Source organism: Odontesthes bonariensis, chromosome 13 (genome assembly GCF_027942865.1).
Source record: "Odontesthes bonariensis isolate fOdoBon6 chromosome 13, fOdoBon6.hap1, whole genome shotgun sequence".
Taxonomy (NCBI): domain Eukaryota; kingdom Metazoa; phylum Chordata; class Actinopteri; order Atheriniformes; family Atherinopsidae; genus Odontesthes; species Odontesthes bonariensis.
Window position 1 is genome coordinate 11,464,784 of NC_134518.1, and position 16,648 is coordinate 11,481,431.

The 16,648-nt window shown below is 42.3% G+C and overlaps 3 protein-coding genes across 3 annotated transcripts; 2 read left to right on the forward strand and 1 right to left on the reverse strand.

Moving 5' to 3' along the window:
• The first annotated feature begins 29 nt into the window (after positions 1-29).
• pfdn6 (prefoldin subunit 6) lies at positions 30-6,336 on the forward strand. Its single transcript, XM_075480551.1, has 4 exons — positions 30-210; positions 437-507; positions 606-730; positions 6,048-6,336. Exons 1-4 carry the CDS (start codon positions 147-149, stop codon positions 6,157-6,159), a joined length of 372 nt encoding a protein of 123 aa, XP_075336666.1. The 5' UTR covers positions 30-146; the 3' UTR covers positions 6,160-6,336.
• A 4,291-nt stretch (positions 6,337-10,627) lies between these two features.
• On the reverse strand, positions 10,628-11,837 carry her5 (hairy-related 5). Its single transcript, XM_075480552.1, has 3 exons — positions 11,787-11,837; positions 11,590-11,685; positions 10,628-11,068 (listed from the first exon to the last, which is right to left on the reverse strand). Exons 1-3 carry the CDS (start codon positions 11,835-11,837, stop codon positions 10,628-10,630), a joined length of 588 nt encoding a protein of 195 aa, XP_075336667.1.
• A 2,238-nt stretch (positions 11,838-14,075) lies between these two features.
• her11 (hairy-related 11) lies at positions 14,076-15,624 on the forward strand. Its single transcript, XM_075480480.1, has 4 exons — positions 14,076-14,129; positions 14,571-14,666; positions 14,783-14,876; positions 15,014-15,624. The coding sequence occupies exons 1-4, from the start codon at positions 14,076-14,078 to the stop codon at positions 15,622-15,624; spliced, it is 855 nt and encodes a 284-aa protein (XP_075336595.1).
• Positions 15,625-16,648: the final 1,024 nt, after the last annotated feature.

The window sequence follows — 16,648 nt, forward strand, 5'->3', positions numbered from 1 at the left end:
GTGTCCATAGAATCTAGCATAACTTCCGTTTCTTTGCTCCCTCTTCCTGTTAGCTAAAACGGAGCTCTCATGTTGTACAGTTAGCTCTTCAATTCCTTGATACATAAGTCAGCTTACAGTGTTTTTGAAAAAAAAAAAACACAAATATGGCAGAGGCCATGCAAAAGAAATTGAAAGCTGAATTAGAGAAGTACACACAGATGCAGAAAGGTGGGTTCCTATTAGCTTGGCAGGGGTTCTCTTCATGTGCCATGTTGTATCGAGCTAACTTACCATATTGGGAGAATACGCTACACATTAAATGGTCTTTTAATTAATTTGGTTTTAATGTAAATCTGTGTGTTTTATCGCAACAATTATGTCACTATATTGATGAGAGAGAAAATATCAATATCAGAAACATCTTTACTCACCGGGTAATGACTTTGTTGTTCAGATGTTAGCAAGAGCATGTCAGCCAGGCAGAAGCTGGAGACGCAGCTGACAGAAAACAACATCGTAAAAGAGGTAACTCCGATCATCTTTTCTGTCACGTGAGCACATGTCCTAACCTGATATCAGGGTGTGTAGTGTTGTGTTATTACAGGCATTAATTCTGTTTCCAGGAGCTCGATATGCTGGACAGCCCTAACATCGTTTATAAGCTTATTGGTCCTGTATTAGTGAAGCAAGACATGGATGAGGCCAAAGCCACGGTCGCAAAAAGACTGGAGTATATCAACGGAGAAATGTAAGACAAACTTCTCTTCACTGCACAGTGCTCATTCCTGTAGTCCCTCCATCTGCATAGGTGATGTACTAAGTGGATCCAACCAGCTTTTGCATTATCTTTACAAGAAAAGATGTCTGACAATTGTTCCAGACGGTTTGTTTAATGTTTGAGTCGTAAAACCTGCTGAGCATTAGGGGAAACAAGTGCCTAAATGGGTTTTAGGAATCCCATTTGTAACTTCAGTGTCTACGATCAGGTGAGATTAACCCAATGTGTCGTGTCTTGTGATTTACCCTCATATGATGCAGAAACAAATCAGAGATCACCTGTGGACCAGAGGAGAGAAGCAACTTCATCAAAATAGTCTCCATGATCAGAGTAGAAATCTGTCTCTTGAATATTGACAGATAGAGCCTAAATTCACTTCTTTTCTAAAAAGAAATGGTTAACCCTTTAACAAAAGGCACTGACATATTTACTTTTTTTTTCTAGACTGACAAACGGCTGATAATACAATACATCCTGCTTTCAACAGAAAACACTTCTCTTTAAAATTGATACATCACACAATTCACTTAAAGCTCAGATGCACATGTGTAACAGTGTCTTTAAATGACCTACTGGAAATCCACTCAAATCAAGTCTTAACTTGGCTTGAAAATTATATTCACTTAAAGGTAAAATGTCATCCATAACTGCTAAGATGTAGTTTTCTGCCTAACTCACACTAAATTATTGCTTTTTTTAATCTAAATGAAGCCCCAAGCTTTACACAAGACGCATTACTGCCTATTTAGAGCATCTGAGAGCACTAATCTCTTCCAGTATGGGTCAGTAGAGAGTCAGTTTTATTGGTTTTGCATGACACCCTGCATGTTAAGAAAGTGTCATGGAGGCATTGGAGCAGAGGCAGAAAGTTTTCCATGTACAGAGTGGAGATCAATCGAGCTTTATTTTCTACAATGGAAGGAAAATTTGGTTTAAAGCATCTTTAAGAATAATAAAATGCAAAATCCCACCATACAGACAGCATAACAGGTACGATCTATACCTTCCCTGACAAACTTCACAACAGGGATGTGTGAAATTAATTAATTTGGACTTTTTAGTCTGGATGTACAATTTTAACATTTAAATTAGAGTGGTCTTATTAAAGTGGAAGTGTGCAACATTTACAGGTCTGCCACCAGATTTTCAGTATTGAAATATTCCTTAGTGTAGAAACACGTGAAAATAAGTTTACTTGTATTTTCTCTACCTTAAACAAGCAAACAATGTCCAAAGAGACTATGGATAACCCGCCTTGCCCCTCCACTGTTTTGCACTAACTTTATTCGTACGGCATCCCTGAAGGGACAATGTTTATGTTTTTGCATTTGGCATAAATCTGACGCTTTCATCCAAAGCGACTTACAAATAAAGATATAACATTACAGCTAACGTCAAAGCTAACAATAAGCTACATAGAAGGAAAACCACTAGTCAGGCTCTGTCAGAGGTGACAGCGGTGACAGTGTAGAGATAGAGTGCAGACATATGGCGCTTTTCCACTGGCTCGCTTCGGTTCGGCACGGCACGCAGTACCTGCAACCGGGTAGATTTTCCGTATCACCTCAGCCCTGGTTCCAAGCGGGCCGAAGCGTTACTAAAACGTGTCGTCAGCCGACTGCCTTCGACTGATTGGCCGATGAGTGTCGTCACTTTTAAAATACTGTTTTGTCTGGCGGCCAGGAGTCTTCTCTGGCTCTCTTCTCTTGCCACAGGGTGAGCAGCAACACGAGCGCCTCGATGACCTCCATGCTATCCTCCTCATATGTTGTTGTTGTTGTTCTGGTCGCGCAGCCGTGTTACGACGACCCCGCCCACGTCGAGGAGGCACGAAGTGATACTCAGTTGTAAATGGAAACACAACCAAACCGAGCCGTATCAAGCCATGCCGAGCTAGTGGAAATGCGCCAATAGAGGGAAGTACAGAAAGAGAAAATGCAGTAGAGGGGGTAGGGAAGTACAGGGGAAGTGCTTGGATAGGAGATGCTCTCTGAAGAGCTGGGTCTTCAAGAGTTTCTTGAAGATAGACAGGGGACACCCCTGTTCTGGTAGCGCTCGGCAGGTCACTCCACCATCGTGGAACGACACATGAAAAGAGTCTGGATTGTCTTAAGCGTGGTGTAGGCGCTGCTAGATGACGATCCTGTGACGACCGGAGTGACTAAGGATACGGCTACACGAAAACGAAACGAGGGTTTTTTTGAAAACGGGTACGAAAACGATTTCGACCCCACAGGGGGGCTTCTCTGTCCACATGACAGCGCGACGCTTGCTGAAAACGATGCAGTACACACGAAACACCTCTAGGTGCGCTGTAAGCCACCCCCACCGGTTACACCAGAACAATAGAAGAAGCAATGCGCATGCGTGTACGCCCCTACTTCTACCAGCGCGAAGTTCACGTTGTTCCTTCAACAATGCCGCTGTAGTTAGCAGTGTCTGCAGCAGTGCTGCTATCAATGTTGTGGGGTCCATGATGATCGCTGTCTGTCCTTGTTGTGTTGTCGTCTTCTTCTTCCGGATTTTGAATAGAAGCCGCTTTTTTTTCTGGTCACTGACGTATGTGTATACGTCACTAGCGTTAGCCATGTGGCTATGACGCAGAAACAAATCCGTTTTCGCTGTAACAATGGAAACGAAACGACACCGTTTTCAAATCTTCCCACTCTGGAACCCGTTCTCAAAAACTATCGTTTTGGGGTAGTGGGAACGCCGGCTCCGTGTGGCCGCGACAGCCAAACGATAAGAAAAAGTATCGTTTACAGTGAAAAACGTTTTCGTGTAGCCGTAGCCCAAGTCGTAAGCCTTTGCGAGAGCATTCAAGTAGATGGGAGCCGTTCCATTCAGCACTTTGTAGGCTAACATCAGTGATTTGAATTTGATGCGGGCGGCTAACGGTAGCCAGTGGAGCTCACAGAACAGAGGGGTGATGTGTGCTCTTTTAGACTAAATTGAAGACCAGACACGAAGACCAGTCACCTTCTGGACCATCTGCAGAGGATTTACAGCACAGGCTGGGAGACCAGTTAGGAGGGCGTTGCAGTAGTCAAGGCGGGAGATGACCATAGACTGCACCAGGAGCTGGGTGGTGTGTTGGGTTAGTTACGGCCTGATCTTTCTTATGTTTAACACTGCTAAGCGGCTAAATCAAGCAATGGAGGCGACATTATCTTTAAAGGTCAGTCGGTCATCAATCATGACACCCAAGTTTCTAGACTAACCAAACAGTTTCTCAACGGCGGGCCAAATGCCTATTTTAAGTTGACAGAATACTGAATAAGGTCACGTTTATACCGTAACAGAGATATCTGTATGCAGCGCTCTCATCCCCTGCAGACTGCCACTTTTTTAACGCAGACAGGCAGACATGCTGTCCTCCATAAAGTTAACAACACACATGCTATGGGTTGAAAGTTAGCCGAGCTGGCTAGAGCTAACTAAAGAATGATAACAAGTGATTTCACAACATAGAGGATGACAATTCTGAGAAATTAACACTTAGTTTCAGTCCAACACAAAGCAAATCTTTGTCCACTTAGACTTCTGTCTTTTCCACAACAGAGCCAAGCTAAAGGACTAACAAAAGCACTAACACACAACTAAGAGCAGCACACAGCTTAGGTGCTGTTTACACATACCCGGGTATTTTGATAAACGCATATTTTCTAACCTTCGTTTTCAAAAAAAACTTGGTGCACACAGCCCCGTTTAAAAAAAAAACACGTCTTCATTGATCCGCATAAATACGCTATCAAGAGCTGTTAAATTACGCCAAGCCTGACGGTGGCAGTGTTAGAACAATGAGAATTCCACACAAGCCAATCAGAAGCCTAATAGATAATTCCGCTGACAGGAAGAACTTCCGGATCCTTTTCTGTAATTTTCAAAATCACACAAGCGAGTATAGCCACAGCCCTTTTACAGACTCTCTGGTATAGCTCTCAACAACAGAAATGCTGCTAGTACCTCCATGCTTGCCAGATAAACAATGAATGGCGTTATCACGCTAGCATCCTGCCAATATGGCGGATAGGGGCGGGGCTCTGTACTATGACGACAACTCCGCATTCCATTCTGAAAACTCCGTTTTCGTCTCTTTCAACCAGTTTACACACAAACGCTAAACGGAGTTTTTAAAAAATCTCCACTTTTGCCGGAGTTTTTTTTTAGCTTCGTTTTCGGAGGAAAAAACTCCGTTTGTGTAAAAACGAAAGGCACAAACGAAGGGAAAGGTCTTCGTTTTTCAAAATACCCGGGTATGTGTAAACAGCACCTTAGATCTTTCCACATATTAATGAGTCTGTGGTAGCAAAACACTAACATGTAGACGTGTATTTTAGAGGCACCGACAGTGTGTACATGTTTGGGGCTTCAGAAGTAGCAGCAGAAAATCCACATTAAAGATGGGGGTTCTGTATTAGTGAGTGCTGTGTGGTATTGGTGCCAATTTCTCATTATTCAACTATGTGTACATTAAGACGAGTTGATATTCTGGCATTTCTTGTAAATGCAAGATGGGCCAGCTCATCACCTGTGTTGAAAGGTCACCAGAAGTGTGGTGACAAATGAGGGGGTGAGAAACCTTTGACCAAAGGGCTTGTGGCTCACTTCATGTAGGAATAGTCCACCTACGTGTCGGGTTATAGGACCCCCGTATTGACTAAGCCCTACCAGTCTTGTGGTGTTGGTGCGGGAAGTGTAGCCGTCACCTCTTCCCACTCCTTTAAGTGGTTCTGTCCATGAAAATGTCAGAAGACAGCGGGAAATATACCACGAAGGACAGAGGCTACAAAGTACAAATGAATAGAAGTCCCAAAAAGAGAATGGCTGGAGTGGAGCGGAAAACATCAGAGAGAAAAATAATTACAATTTTGAGGTGCGGCAAAATGTTTCAGGTGAACAAATGATTATTTACTCTGGCACGACAGTAAGCTCACAGTGACTCCCACACACCACTGAAGTGATGAGAATCATTCAGTGATGACAGAATTAAGTGCGTCTGTCTGAGGCCCAGGACCATTTCTACAGTAGGACGTGAATCTGATGCACACTCTCTGAATAAACTGCATTTTCCATGTTTCTGAGACAACAGCGACACCGTCCAACATAGTTGGCTTGAGACTGCAATTCTCATATGTTTGTAATTGCTTTAAAAGTTGGGAACCGGGGATCCGAACGAAACAAAAAAATCACCAGAGTTTAAATTTGCTCCCTCTCCTACCCTGTGTATAGACAGGAGCGATTGTGTTGTACTCGTCTTTATTCTTCATTTTTTGTCCTTTTGCAGTCAGCGATACGATACCCTCCTGAAAGACATGGAGAAGAAATCTGACAAGCATCGAGAGGTCCTGTCCAGTTTACAGCAGGAGTTTCAGAAAGCTCAGGGCCTCGCTCGCTGAAAACTCCGATCCAGTGACCTGATCGCCTGCAACACATCCTTACACACAGTGGAAGCTGATGATATGATGTAAACCTGCTACACGGGGCTGAGTAAATTCTGCTTGTATCCTGTCATTAATTTACAGTGTTCATACTGTGACTTTTGCCTTGTTACTAATAAACATGTTTTTCATGAATACTCAGTTTTGTTTTGCTTTTATTTTTGAGGGGAAGAACATTTGCTTTAATTGCTGGGGTTTGCTACTGGAGCAGATGTTGTCCAGTCTCTGACACCTCACAGGGTTAAAAAAAAAAAAAAAAAAGGCACAGCGGTGAAGCTTTGTTCACATAAAGGAGCTGCCCTCTACACAGCAGTGGCGGCCGGTAACTGCACGAACAACCAAAAAAACTTAAGTCTTCCAGGTTCTAGATACCAAAAACGACACGTAAACCGCACCAAACATTAAAGGGCCGTTGTTGGTTACCGCATAATGTTGACTCTTGATGAAACGTAGGCCTCACCGGCACACAACAGGCCGCAGACGTTGCTTTTTGGCGCACGTGTGGCAGCAGCAGACCCATCAACACCCTGAGGTGCGATGTTATTAAACCATCCAGTGTAGGGTTGTAAAGCCGGTCGACACGTGGCCATTGGTTGAACCTTTTGGTCCGCACGTGTTACAGTTACTGGCGAAGACCTGTTGTCTCGTGGAAGTGGGTTCCGTAGCTTAGCGTGTTTGGTACGTTAGTTTAGAAACTGATTTATAGGAGCGCGACACTTTGTTACTGGTCTACAGCCCACTTACAGCTCAGAAAAAAACGACACTTTTAAACTCTTCTTCTCAAGACAGACTATGAAATAACTAAAGTTTGGCTTCTGTAGTTGTTAACGGTATTGTGACACATATACTCGAGTGGAAATAGATGAGGATTCTTGGTGGGAACCGCATACATGGTTTATTGATGAGGCCAAAAGGCGTTTCATCACTTTGCCTTTATTTTTGCTCGTGCCGACGTGGGAACAGCCAACACGTTTGCATCGCCAGCTGCTGATTTAAATGTTCAACAGCGTGTGCACGAGTTCGTCTGCACGTTAGGATATTTGCTCCTTGATCCCGGACATATTTGCGTATGTTTTCGTTGTTTGTTTCCATTTGCATGTCTTGGGTAAACGAGCTAAGAAAAGAAAAAAACATCCGCATTCGAGATTAATCCTCTGTTCTGTATCCATTTCACACTTAAGACAAAGCTCCCACTGGACCTTTTTTTTTTTTTTTAGCATTTAGCCAGATGCTGCTCTAATCTGATTCCAGCTTTAATTGATTTGCTTAGTCCTGTGTGGGCTTTTTCTTGGTGGGGTTAAAGCTTAAAGGCGCACAAAGGAGCATCCTGTCCAGGGGTCAGCCCAGCGGGAATAACACCTCCTTTGATACAAGACGTTTTCAAACCACTTTCATGTGTTCTAGAAGACCAACCAAAGGGCATCAAGATGACCAATGAGCATCGGGAATTTTCAGTGTGATCTGCGGTCGCAGGTGCATTTTAGCTTAACAAGGCAGAGCATTTATATGTCTGCGTCCTCAGTTTTGAATGAGCATTTCTGGATCATTTACGGCTATCTGCAGCATGCCCCAACTGGAGCCCAGTATTTCAGACACTTTAGCTAAAGTTATATCAAAATAAATCATCACGTATGAAAGTGTTTAAAAGCTAGATAGACTAATTGTCCAGGGTAACAAATTCATGAACAGTCTATCACATTCACCGTGACCAGGACTGTGTACTGAATACAGTGAAAAAGAAAGTATAACCTTTTCAAATGTGTATGTTCACAAATGTTACACTGTGGAATCTCTGGTACATAATCCTTAGGTAGATTGTAATTACTAGGTGAATGCAACTCCAGATTAACAACAACAAACAATGTATTTAATTACTGTTTCACAAAAAGTGAGTCAAAATGCAAAAGCAGTGTATAAAAACAAAAAGTCCACACACTGCTTTAATAAGAATAAGAGGGGTACGTAGCAACTAACGCTGCTGATCAAATAAACAGTGTGAGCACCTTTTACGACCCGAGGGTTGAATAGTATATTGTGTGTGTGTGTGTGTGTGTGTGTTGGTCAGCAGGGCTACTTTTAAAAGAAGGTGGAAGACGCTGAGTGCCAGTGGGGTCAGCTTTTGTTGGTGGTGTCTTCAGTAGCTCGTGCAGGGTGTTGAGAGACAGCGTAACTCTTTCAGCGGAAGGAGGGTGAATGTTTGAATTTGGTTTGGGTTGTTCTGTTCATCATTTAGGCTCTTGTTTTTCCTCAACAGGTTCCGTTAGGATCGTGATTTTCTTTTAGGTTTTGTTTGAAAAGTGTCACTTTTCCTTTCAAATAAGTAACTCTTTAACATCAAACATCAGTTCTCCTTGTTTTATTTCCTCACTCCAGGACACTTTATTGTTACCCCGTAACAGCACCTCTATTAAAGCAGACGTTTTGTCAGTTTGCTGGTCTGGAGCATTCGGGTGTGTGTTAACACAACGCCAAGGAGGAAAGACATCAGCCAGGATCTTATAGATCTAACTGTTGCTGTCCATCAAGATGGGATGGATTATCTGGTCATTTTCAAACTAATTGGATGTCATCATTCTACAGTGAGAAAGATTATTCACAGGTGGAAAACATTTATGACAGCTAAAAATAAAATAAAAAATAAAATAAGCTCTTTTGCATATTAGGAAAAAATGGAATCTGATTTATATATATCTATGTTGCATAAAACAACATTTAAACAATTGCCAAAACAAGTCATCTTAGATCCATTCTTAGGTCACTCCACTTGTTACAGTTCAATCTGTGGCACATTAGTTTAATATCTTCTTACTTCATACATTTCGCCATATAACTCAGTTTGTAAAGAAGTAAAACGTGCAGTATTTTTGCACAGAAATGCTGTGAAGTGCCATCATGAAAAAATTGGGGTGCAGTTGCCCAAATTATGAACTCACATTCAGTACTTGAATTAAAGTCCCTTAATATTACGTACAGGGCTACTCTGTGCAACATGATAGAAATCATCTACAACAAACGCACCAAAGAGTCTCCAGTGCATATGTAATTTATATGCATTTTTTTTTTTTTTTTTGGAATTCAAATTTTTATTGAAACATGCTCAGTAACATCTTTCAGTGGTACATCATACAGAAAATAGACAGATGGGTCATCATTACAAGGACACATTTTCAAAGGCTTAGGTAGTTCCTGTCCAATAAAATGAAATACAATAAGTAATATATAAAATAAAAATAAAATAGAAAGGAATATCAACAACATTGCACATGTAGCAGTAATACAGTAAATGACTGAAATAAAGTTAAATAATATTTCTTAGGTCAGGCTTCACAGTTTTGGCTATAGTTAGAAGCAAGATGTTCCATGAAAAAATCCCAATGCCCCAGTTCCACGGGACCTTTACTCCTTATCCTTGCTAATTTATATGCATATTGAAATGAAAGTAAATTTGACCAATTGTAAGAGATGGGTATGTTTTAACCACACGGATTTCCAGTTCAGGCTAGCTTAAACTAATTCTTTATCTAGCCTTGTAGGGCACATTTTGTAGATTGGATGCAGCCTCACCTGAAGCAGTCTGGAGTCTGGACAAGTGCGAATGACGACAATCATTAACTGTTCTACATGTGAAAAACTGCTCTGAACATCATAGAAGCAACAGCTCTCCTATCAACATTTCAATAGGTGTCATAACTGCTGTCCAGCCTGGATGGAGTATGTGCTAAGTGTCCCACAGATGGTTCTCCTTTCTCAGCCAGTGGAGCTGCAAGTCATCCAAGTACATGCTATTCGTGCAGCAAAAAGGCCACTCCGGGCAGAAAGGTCAGGAAATTGTGCTTTTATTGAAAATGGGGACAGAATTCAGGGAGCAAATACCAAAAAAACCCAAAAAAAAACAAGAAAAGAAAGTTTTCAGCAGCAAGCCATGATTGTGTACATATCAGAGCAAAGAAAAAATGCGCTCCTGTGGTATTCAAAGTAGAGGAAGCATTTTATAACATGGTCTTCAGCAACACCAGATAAACATTAACACAAAAAAACCCCTAAAAAAAACAAGAAAAGAAAGTTTTCAGCAGCAAGCCATGGTTGTGTACATATCAGAGCAAAGAAAAAATACGCTCCTGTGGTATTCAAAGTAGAGGAAGCATTTTATAACATGGTCTTCAGCAACACCAGATAAACATTAACACAAAAAAAAAACTGCTATGTGCAGACACACTCGCCTGAAAACGTCCCATAGTCATTCCCGGAAAAACAGAAAAATTTGCAAGAGTCTCACTGAAGTGGAAAAACATCATCTTCCGTGTGAGGGGTGTCATGAAATGTCTTCACTGTACAAATAAATTCTGGCTGTACAATTAGAAATACACATTTACAGTTGGTTGGTATGCAGAGTTGCCAACACGCTGCTCATTTCCAATAATCCCTGTCACTGAGGCCAGGGTCTCCATACGGGATCAGTGAGGTGCGTTGGGTCTGCTGAGAAAGAAAGCATCTTCCTGGTGTCACTGTGCAGGTCATCGCGCTGCCTGAGGTGATGCTGAGGAGATAGAGCCGCCGGGTCACCAACAGGAGCGGGCACCGGCGACTTGTGGACGCTCCCAGGGGAGGCGGGTAGCATCTGAGGCTCAGTTAGCGCAAAGGAGGCCTGGACTGCATCGCCGCTGGGGTCCTCTAACTCCTGGCTCTTGTTGGCTATGAACTGGCTCACCCTCAGCAGACAGGACCTCATGCCTTCACGGTAGTTGTGCTGGCGTGGGCAGCCCGGCCTCACGGCCTGATGACCCATCTCTGTCTCCTTTTCCGTCTTAAGGAATTCCACCACGCTCTCCAGGATCTCGGCTTTCTCCACCTTTGGATTCTTTAATTTCTATGTTGAGAATATGTGAAAGCAAATCACTTAATAACAGTGTAAAAAGCAGAAATAGTAACTTGATACTGACAGCAATGCATCGCATCCCTAAAAAGGATTTGCCATTATAAGTGTATTCGCTTGTGGTGCTAAACCAGGTTCAAATAATTCCAAAGTGGATTATTCAAAAGCAGATACGTAGCTCACACGTAAAACTTTAAAACAAGACGACATGGTTACTCTCAGTTTCGCCAATTTATTCCGGAAATGTAAATAAAAAAGAAGTAACTAACTAAATGTTAGCATGCCAAACATGCTAATGTCAGAAAAAATATGGCCCAGAAACTGACCAACCAACCAACTGAAAAAAACAACCAAAAAACCCAATAAAACTGAGATTAGTCAACCATGACCACAGACAACACAACATGACACACACACACACACACACACACACATATATATATTGATTAATATTCATATCATATATATGATATCATATATGATACATATATATATGACATATATATGACACATACCTCACTGTGCGTGTTTTCCAACATGAGAAGTCGCAACGTCTCCAAACTGTGGTTGATACGCTCGCGCCTGCGTTTCTCCATCAAAGGCTTGGACACCTTGAAGTTGGACAAAAAAAAAAAAAAAATGTAACCACGCTTTGCTGACATATTTTACCAAGACATGAAACCACTTTCTTTTCTTGGGGAACGCAGCTTACCCTTCTCACTGTCTTCTTTCTGGGGGACTCAGGTGAAGATAGACCCTTCATCGTGTCCTCTGCTCTGACTCGTGGCTCGGCTGCAGAATGTTTGTGCACTCTTTGCAAGTTGTTGAAGTCCCAGAGTAGGGCCACGCCCCCCTCCCAGTGCAGGATGCACCTCCGGTCACTCACTCACCAGCGCGCGGCCTGAAGACTAGACAAACCTGAATTGATTAATATTCATATCATCTGCAATAGATTTCAACTCATTTAAAGTTTGTACAGTTTGTACAGTTTGTACAATTGCTTAAAAAAGGTTAATTTATATAAAAAAAAAAATATAGAAACTAAAAATACCTCCAAGAATGGGCCACTTTCTGTGCTATATTGCGCCAAATGGTCTCATTGACGCCTAAATGCTTTTGTGTTGTGTGAATAAGTTACATGTATCTCTAGTGGGTGGGTAACCACCTCAAGACTCTGGACTCTGTGCAGGGATGACTATTTCTGTATCTGGTCTATGTATCATTTCAGAGGCTGAAGAGTGAGTGGGCTTTGGGTTGAGGGGCGCTCTGTGCACTGCATTTATGGCCGCCCTGATCCCTATAATAGGCTAAAGTGTGGGGATAACACCGGGATGATCGGATCATGGACACCCCGTGGAGATTAAGTGGCTTTTCACAGGCAATGATACTTCCGTTTGAAATTAAAGAGGGGGCGATTAGTGAAGGCCCAGAGATCACTGCTGGTCGCCATGGCAGCGGGGAGGGAAACCCCTTTTATCAAAAGGCGATGCATGTCATCGTGACGATGTTGCTGAAATGTAACCGGAAAGCATATTCAATTTGTCATGATAATTCATAACTGAAATCAGCTCGTTCGCGTGCGTTTGCGTGTAGGTTGTGGCGCGAGCGTAAGTGTTTTAAGACAAGCGGACCCGCCCCGCAAATAAGCTTTTGTTATGCGCGAGCTCGAACCTGAGAAGGAAATGGGCTAATTGGCTAAAAGAAAATGCGTTCTTTGTCCGCAGAGAGATGGACCGTTTACTTCCAATATCGCGACTGCTCGTGCGTGTCAGCAACACTGACACAAAGATAGTTTCAAGCGAGACTCACACTAGCAGGAGCTGGCAGCTTTGGGAACGTGTGGTGACCTCGACAACTGTTTTTTTTTTTATGTTTAAAGGAAGCGCGTGTGAGGTCGTCCGAACAAGAGGCATCAGGCTGACCTGAAGTCAGCGCACACTTAACACTCAGGTGCAAGTCACCCTCACACTTCATCCCATTCATAAAAGAAGCTTCTCCCATTTGCTCCGCATCCCTGTTATCATGAAACCACCTTGTTGTTTGTTTTATTTTTATTTTTTGTCTTCAACATGAAATATTTTTGCTTGACTTGCTAAGGCCCTTTGAGCTCCCATTGAACACGCTAAAAAAAACTTATTTTTTTTTCCCTTTCCCTAAATTCACATAATGCAAAGTGCTGATGTCTCACACATCATAAAATGTGCCCCGAGCTGCTCACTTTCTCACTTGATTTCTGTTCCCACGAGCTTTTCCCATGGTCTCACTTCACCACCGCATCCTCCACCACAAGTGCTAAAAGAAACCAGAAGGTTCTGCCATGACTGCTCAAATAAGTGATGTAGCCACTGACCCAAGTCTGTAACTTATAATAAACTTCGACTTTAGCAACTTTATGTGGGCTAAAACTGCTTTAGCCTAACAGACCTAGCTTACAAGTAGCCTATCTATCTATCTATCTATCTATCTATCTATCTATCTATCTATCTATCTATCTATCTATCTATCTATATTAAATGTATCATGCCTTCATTTCCTTTGCTAATTGCGGCATGTTCTGAATCAGCCAAAGTTAAACTGTCACATTACACACACAATGTGTGCACGAGACAGTCACGTTCGATTTCCAGTTCGTGGTCATTTGGGTGAGGTATGATATGGTTAGGCTTACTTTGGCTATTTGAACATTTTTAATGTTACAGATTTGTATCACGTCGCCTGAAGGCATCTCCGTAAAAAAAAAACAAAAAAAAACAATGCCATAAAAAACTTTCATTATTGTGAGACTGCCACTTTTTGGTAATGTGAACAAAATGTATGCTGTTTTTTTTATAAGTTTTCTCTTGAAACTGGGCTGCCATCATAAACCCGTTGTCCCCTCCATGTCGTCACTGACACCTGCCAGCCAATCAGAGGCGGGCGCCCGAGCTGCTTATAAGATCCGAGAGGCGGCGGGGTGGCTTTTCAACTTCTGCGGAGAAGTTTGGACCAAAAACACGTCAACATGACCAGGAAACTACAAAGCCAAACTCTTGATGATGGCAAGAGTAGAAAAAGGGTAAGAACCTCTGTTTTTGACCGAATAACAAGGGACCACTCTGTAAGGAGCCAGACTTTATGCCTGTTTTCTTGTTTATTTTCTTGTTTACTTCAAGAGATAATTGCAATGCTCTACCAGGTCACTTTTAAGCCTGCTCTTGGGTTGTCAAGTTGAAGTCATCATGCAGATTTGTTCAAAGGACCATCAGACCTGTGATCTTCAAGGAACCAAAACCAATTTATGATTAACATTTACTGTAAGCTTGATGGTTTATTAGAGAGTTTTAATTTCAATTTCAAGTTTAATGGCTGATAATAGTTTTTTTTCCTAAATTTTATTTGAACAACCTGGAATCCCCAAACCTTTGTTGAGATAAATTATTTCAATGATGGGAATTAATGTAGAATATATTGCATTTTTATTACATTGAATAAGTTTCATGCTAATTTACTTCTTTAGATTCTAAAGCCGGTTGTGGAGAAGAAGCGAAGGGATCGGATAAATCAAAGTCTCGCAGAGCTGAGAAGTTTGCTGTTGAGTTCTACCTCAGACGCAGTGAGTCAAGTCAAAGCCATCCCATATGAACACCTTTTGCATGGAACATTTCCCAACAAGTCATTTTCACCATGATGAAACGTATTTCTTCCCCTTCCAACTGTTATCGTCAAAAGCGTCTGCAGAATCCTAAAATAGAGAAAGCTGAGATTCTGGACTTTGCTGTGGAATATCTTAAGAAGTGGACAGATAGGAAGAACTTGAGCGATGGTCAGTCAAGCATAAGAGTTTATTGTCTTCAAGTTTCTAAATCTAAACATAAAGCACACACACAAAAGGAACATTTCACCCACTTTTTTCTTTCTTTTTTTTTGTCCCTCACTCACATTTGTTTCTACTCTTTGCAGACTTGACTCGTCAAATGAGGATTCCTACACCTTTGGTACAGCTTGGTCCCACGGAAGCCAGTGCTCATCCTCACCTCATCACTGAGACTGCAGGGTTCCAGCAGTGTGTGGCTCAGCTCACAAGCTACATGCACAAGATAACACCGGCACAGAGGGCGAGCCTGATCGAAGGCCTAAAGCATCACGCAGAGAGCTGGCAGCCGAAACCGGACTTCACCCAGAGCATCGCTGAGACGCCTGATGCAGCGTCTGTGGATGCCATTTGCACATCAGACAGCAGTGAAGGGTCTCCCTGGTTTCTTTTTCCATCTCACTCTCCCTTCCAGCCCCTCTCTTGCTCCTCACCGTGCCACGACTATCTATCCCCTCCATCCTCCCCCTGGTTTTCTCCACCTTTCCCGTCCTTTGCTTGTCACTTCTCCTACCCCCCAAGCCTGTCACCTCCATCTACCAACACCTCCTTCTTTAGTTTCTCACCAACACTTCCTCACACCAGCCCTCTTAGCCTTCACGTCCCACCTCTCACGTCAGTAAGACCCCCACCGCACCCAGCACACAGGGAGGAGTCAGCAGCGAGCTCTTCCTCAACCACGTGGAGACCCTGGCTTTGATGTGAAGCAAAGACTGACAAAGTGACGGCGGAGCCAACTAGTGGGATTCAACTGGAACTGCAGGGAGGGATGTCCAGAATGTCCAGAATGTACAGTGTATATATGATTAATATTAACCATATTTTGTATTATTCTTGTTAATAAATAAATCATGAACTTGAAGCTAATAAACCCTCTGTTTCTACATATATCTCTTGTCTTGTTGTACATTCTCCATGAGCAGGCTTTAGGTGTACTTTTGAACTTTAATAAGAGATATCACCTTGATGGCTTTTTTTTTTTTTAGCATCTGAATTCTTTACAAACTACAAATAGAGTCGGGTGTTTTTCAATCACTGGGATGCAAAAAAGCAACAAAACCGGCTCTGAAGAATTTGAACTCAACAAATACATCTAAATCTAAACCACCATCACCCTTTCCAGGCATGGTTGCCCGACTAAGATCACGCCATGATCATGGTGTGGAATAGTTTGAAGACCTCTTCAACTTTTGCTAATGTCAATCTTCACAAGCCTATTATGAGGAGAACACTGAGCAACAATGTAAGCAAGATGTAAACAGGGGCATCATCACATCAGAGGAACGTTTAGGGAGAGGTTGGAAGTTGATGTGCAGATTGACTGTGGGGAAGAGAGTAAGGAGAACACAGTAATTGTAAAATCTTTGAGCCCTTCTTGTGAAACTGAAGTTTTGCCCCATGACTCAGTGAATCCATCCCACTCTCTGTCATGGGATCAGGTAGGCATTTGAGCATGAGAACCTAATCCATTCTGAAACACGTTGGTGGTTATATTAGGGTTTGGTTAAGTCTTTTGCTCAATCTTGGCCAGGATGGCTCACCAACATGGAGCATATCTGTGAGTTCTAAAGGGAAATGTCAGGACACCTGCTCAAAAAAAAAAAAACAATCCCATGGATCTTACAGCAAGGAAAGGTTAAAGGAGTATAAAGTAAATGTTTTAGAGCAGCCAAGTGAAAGTCCTACCATTTACCAAATAGAAACACTGTGACAAAACCTAAAAT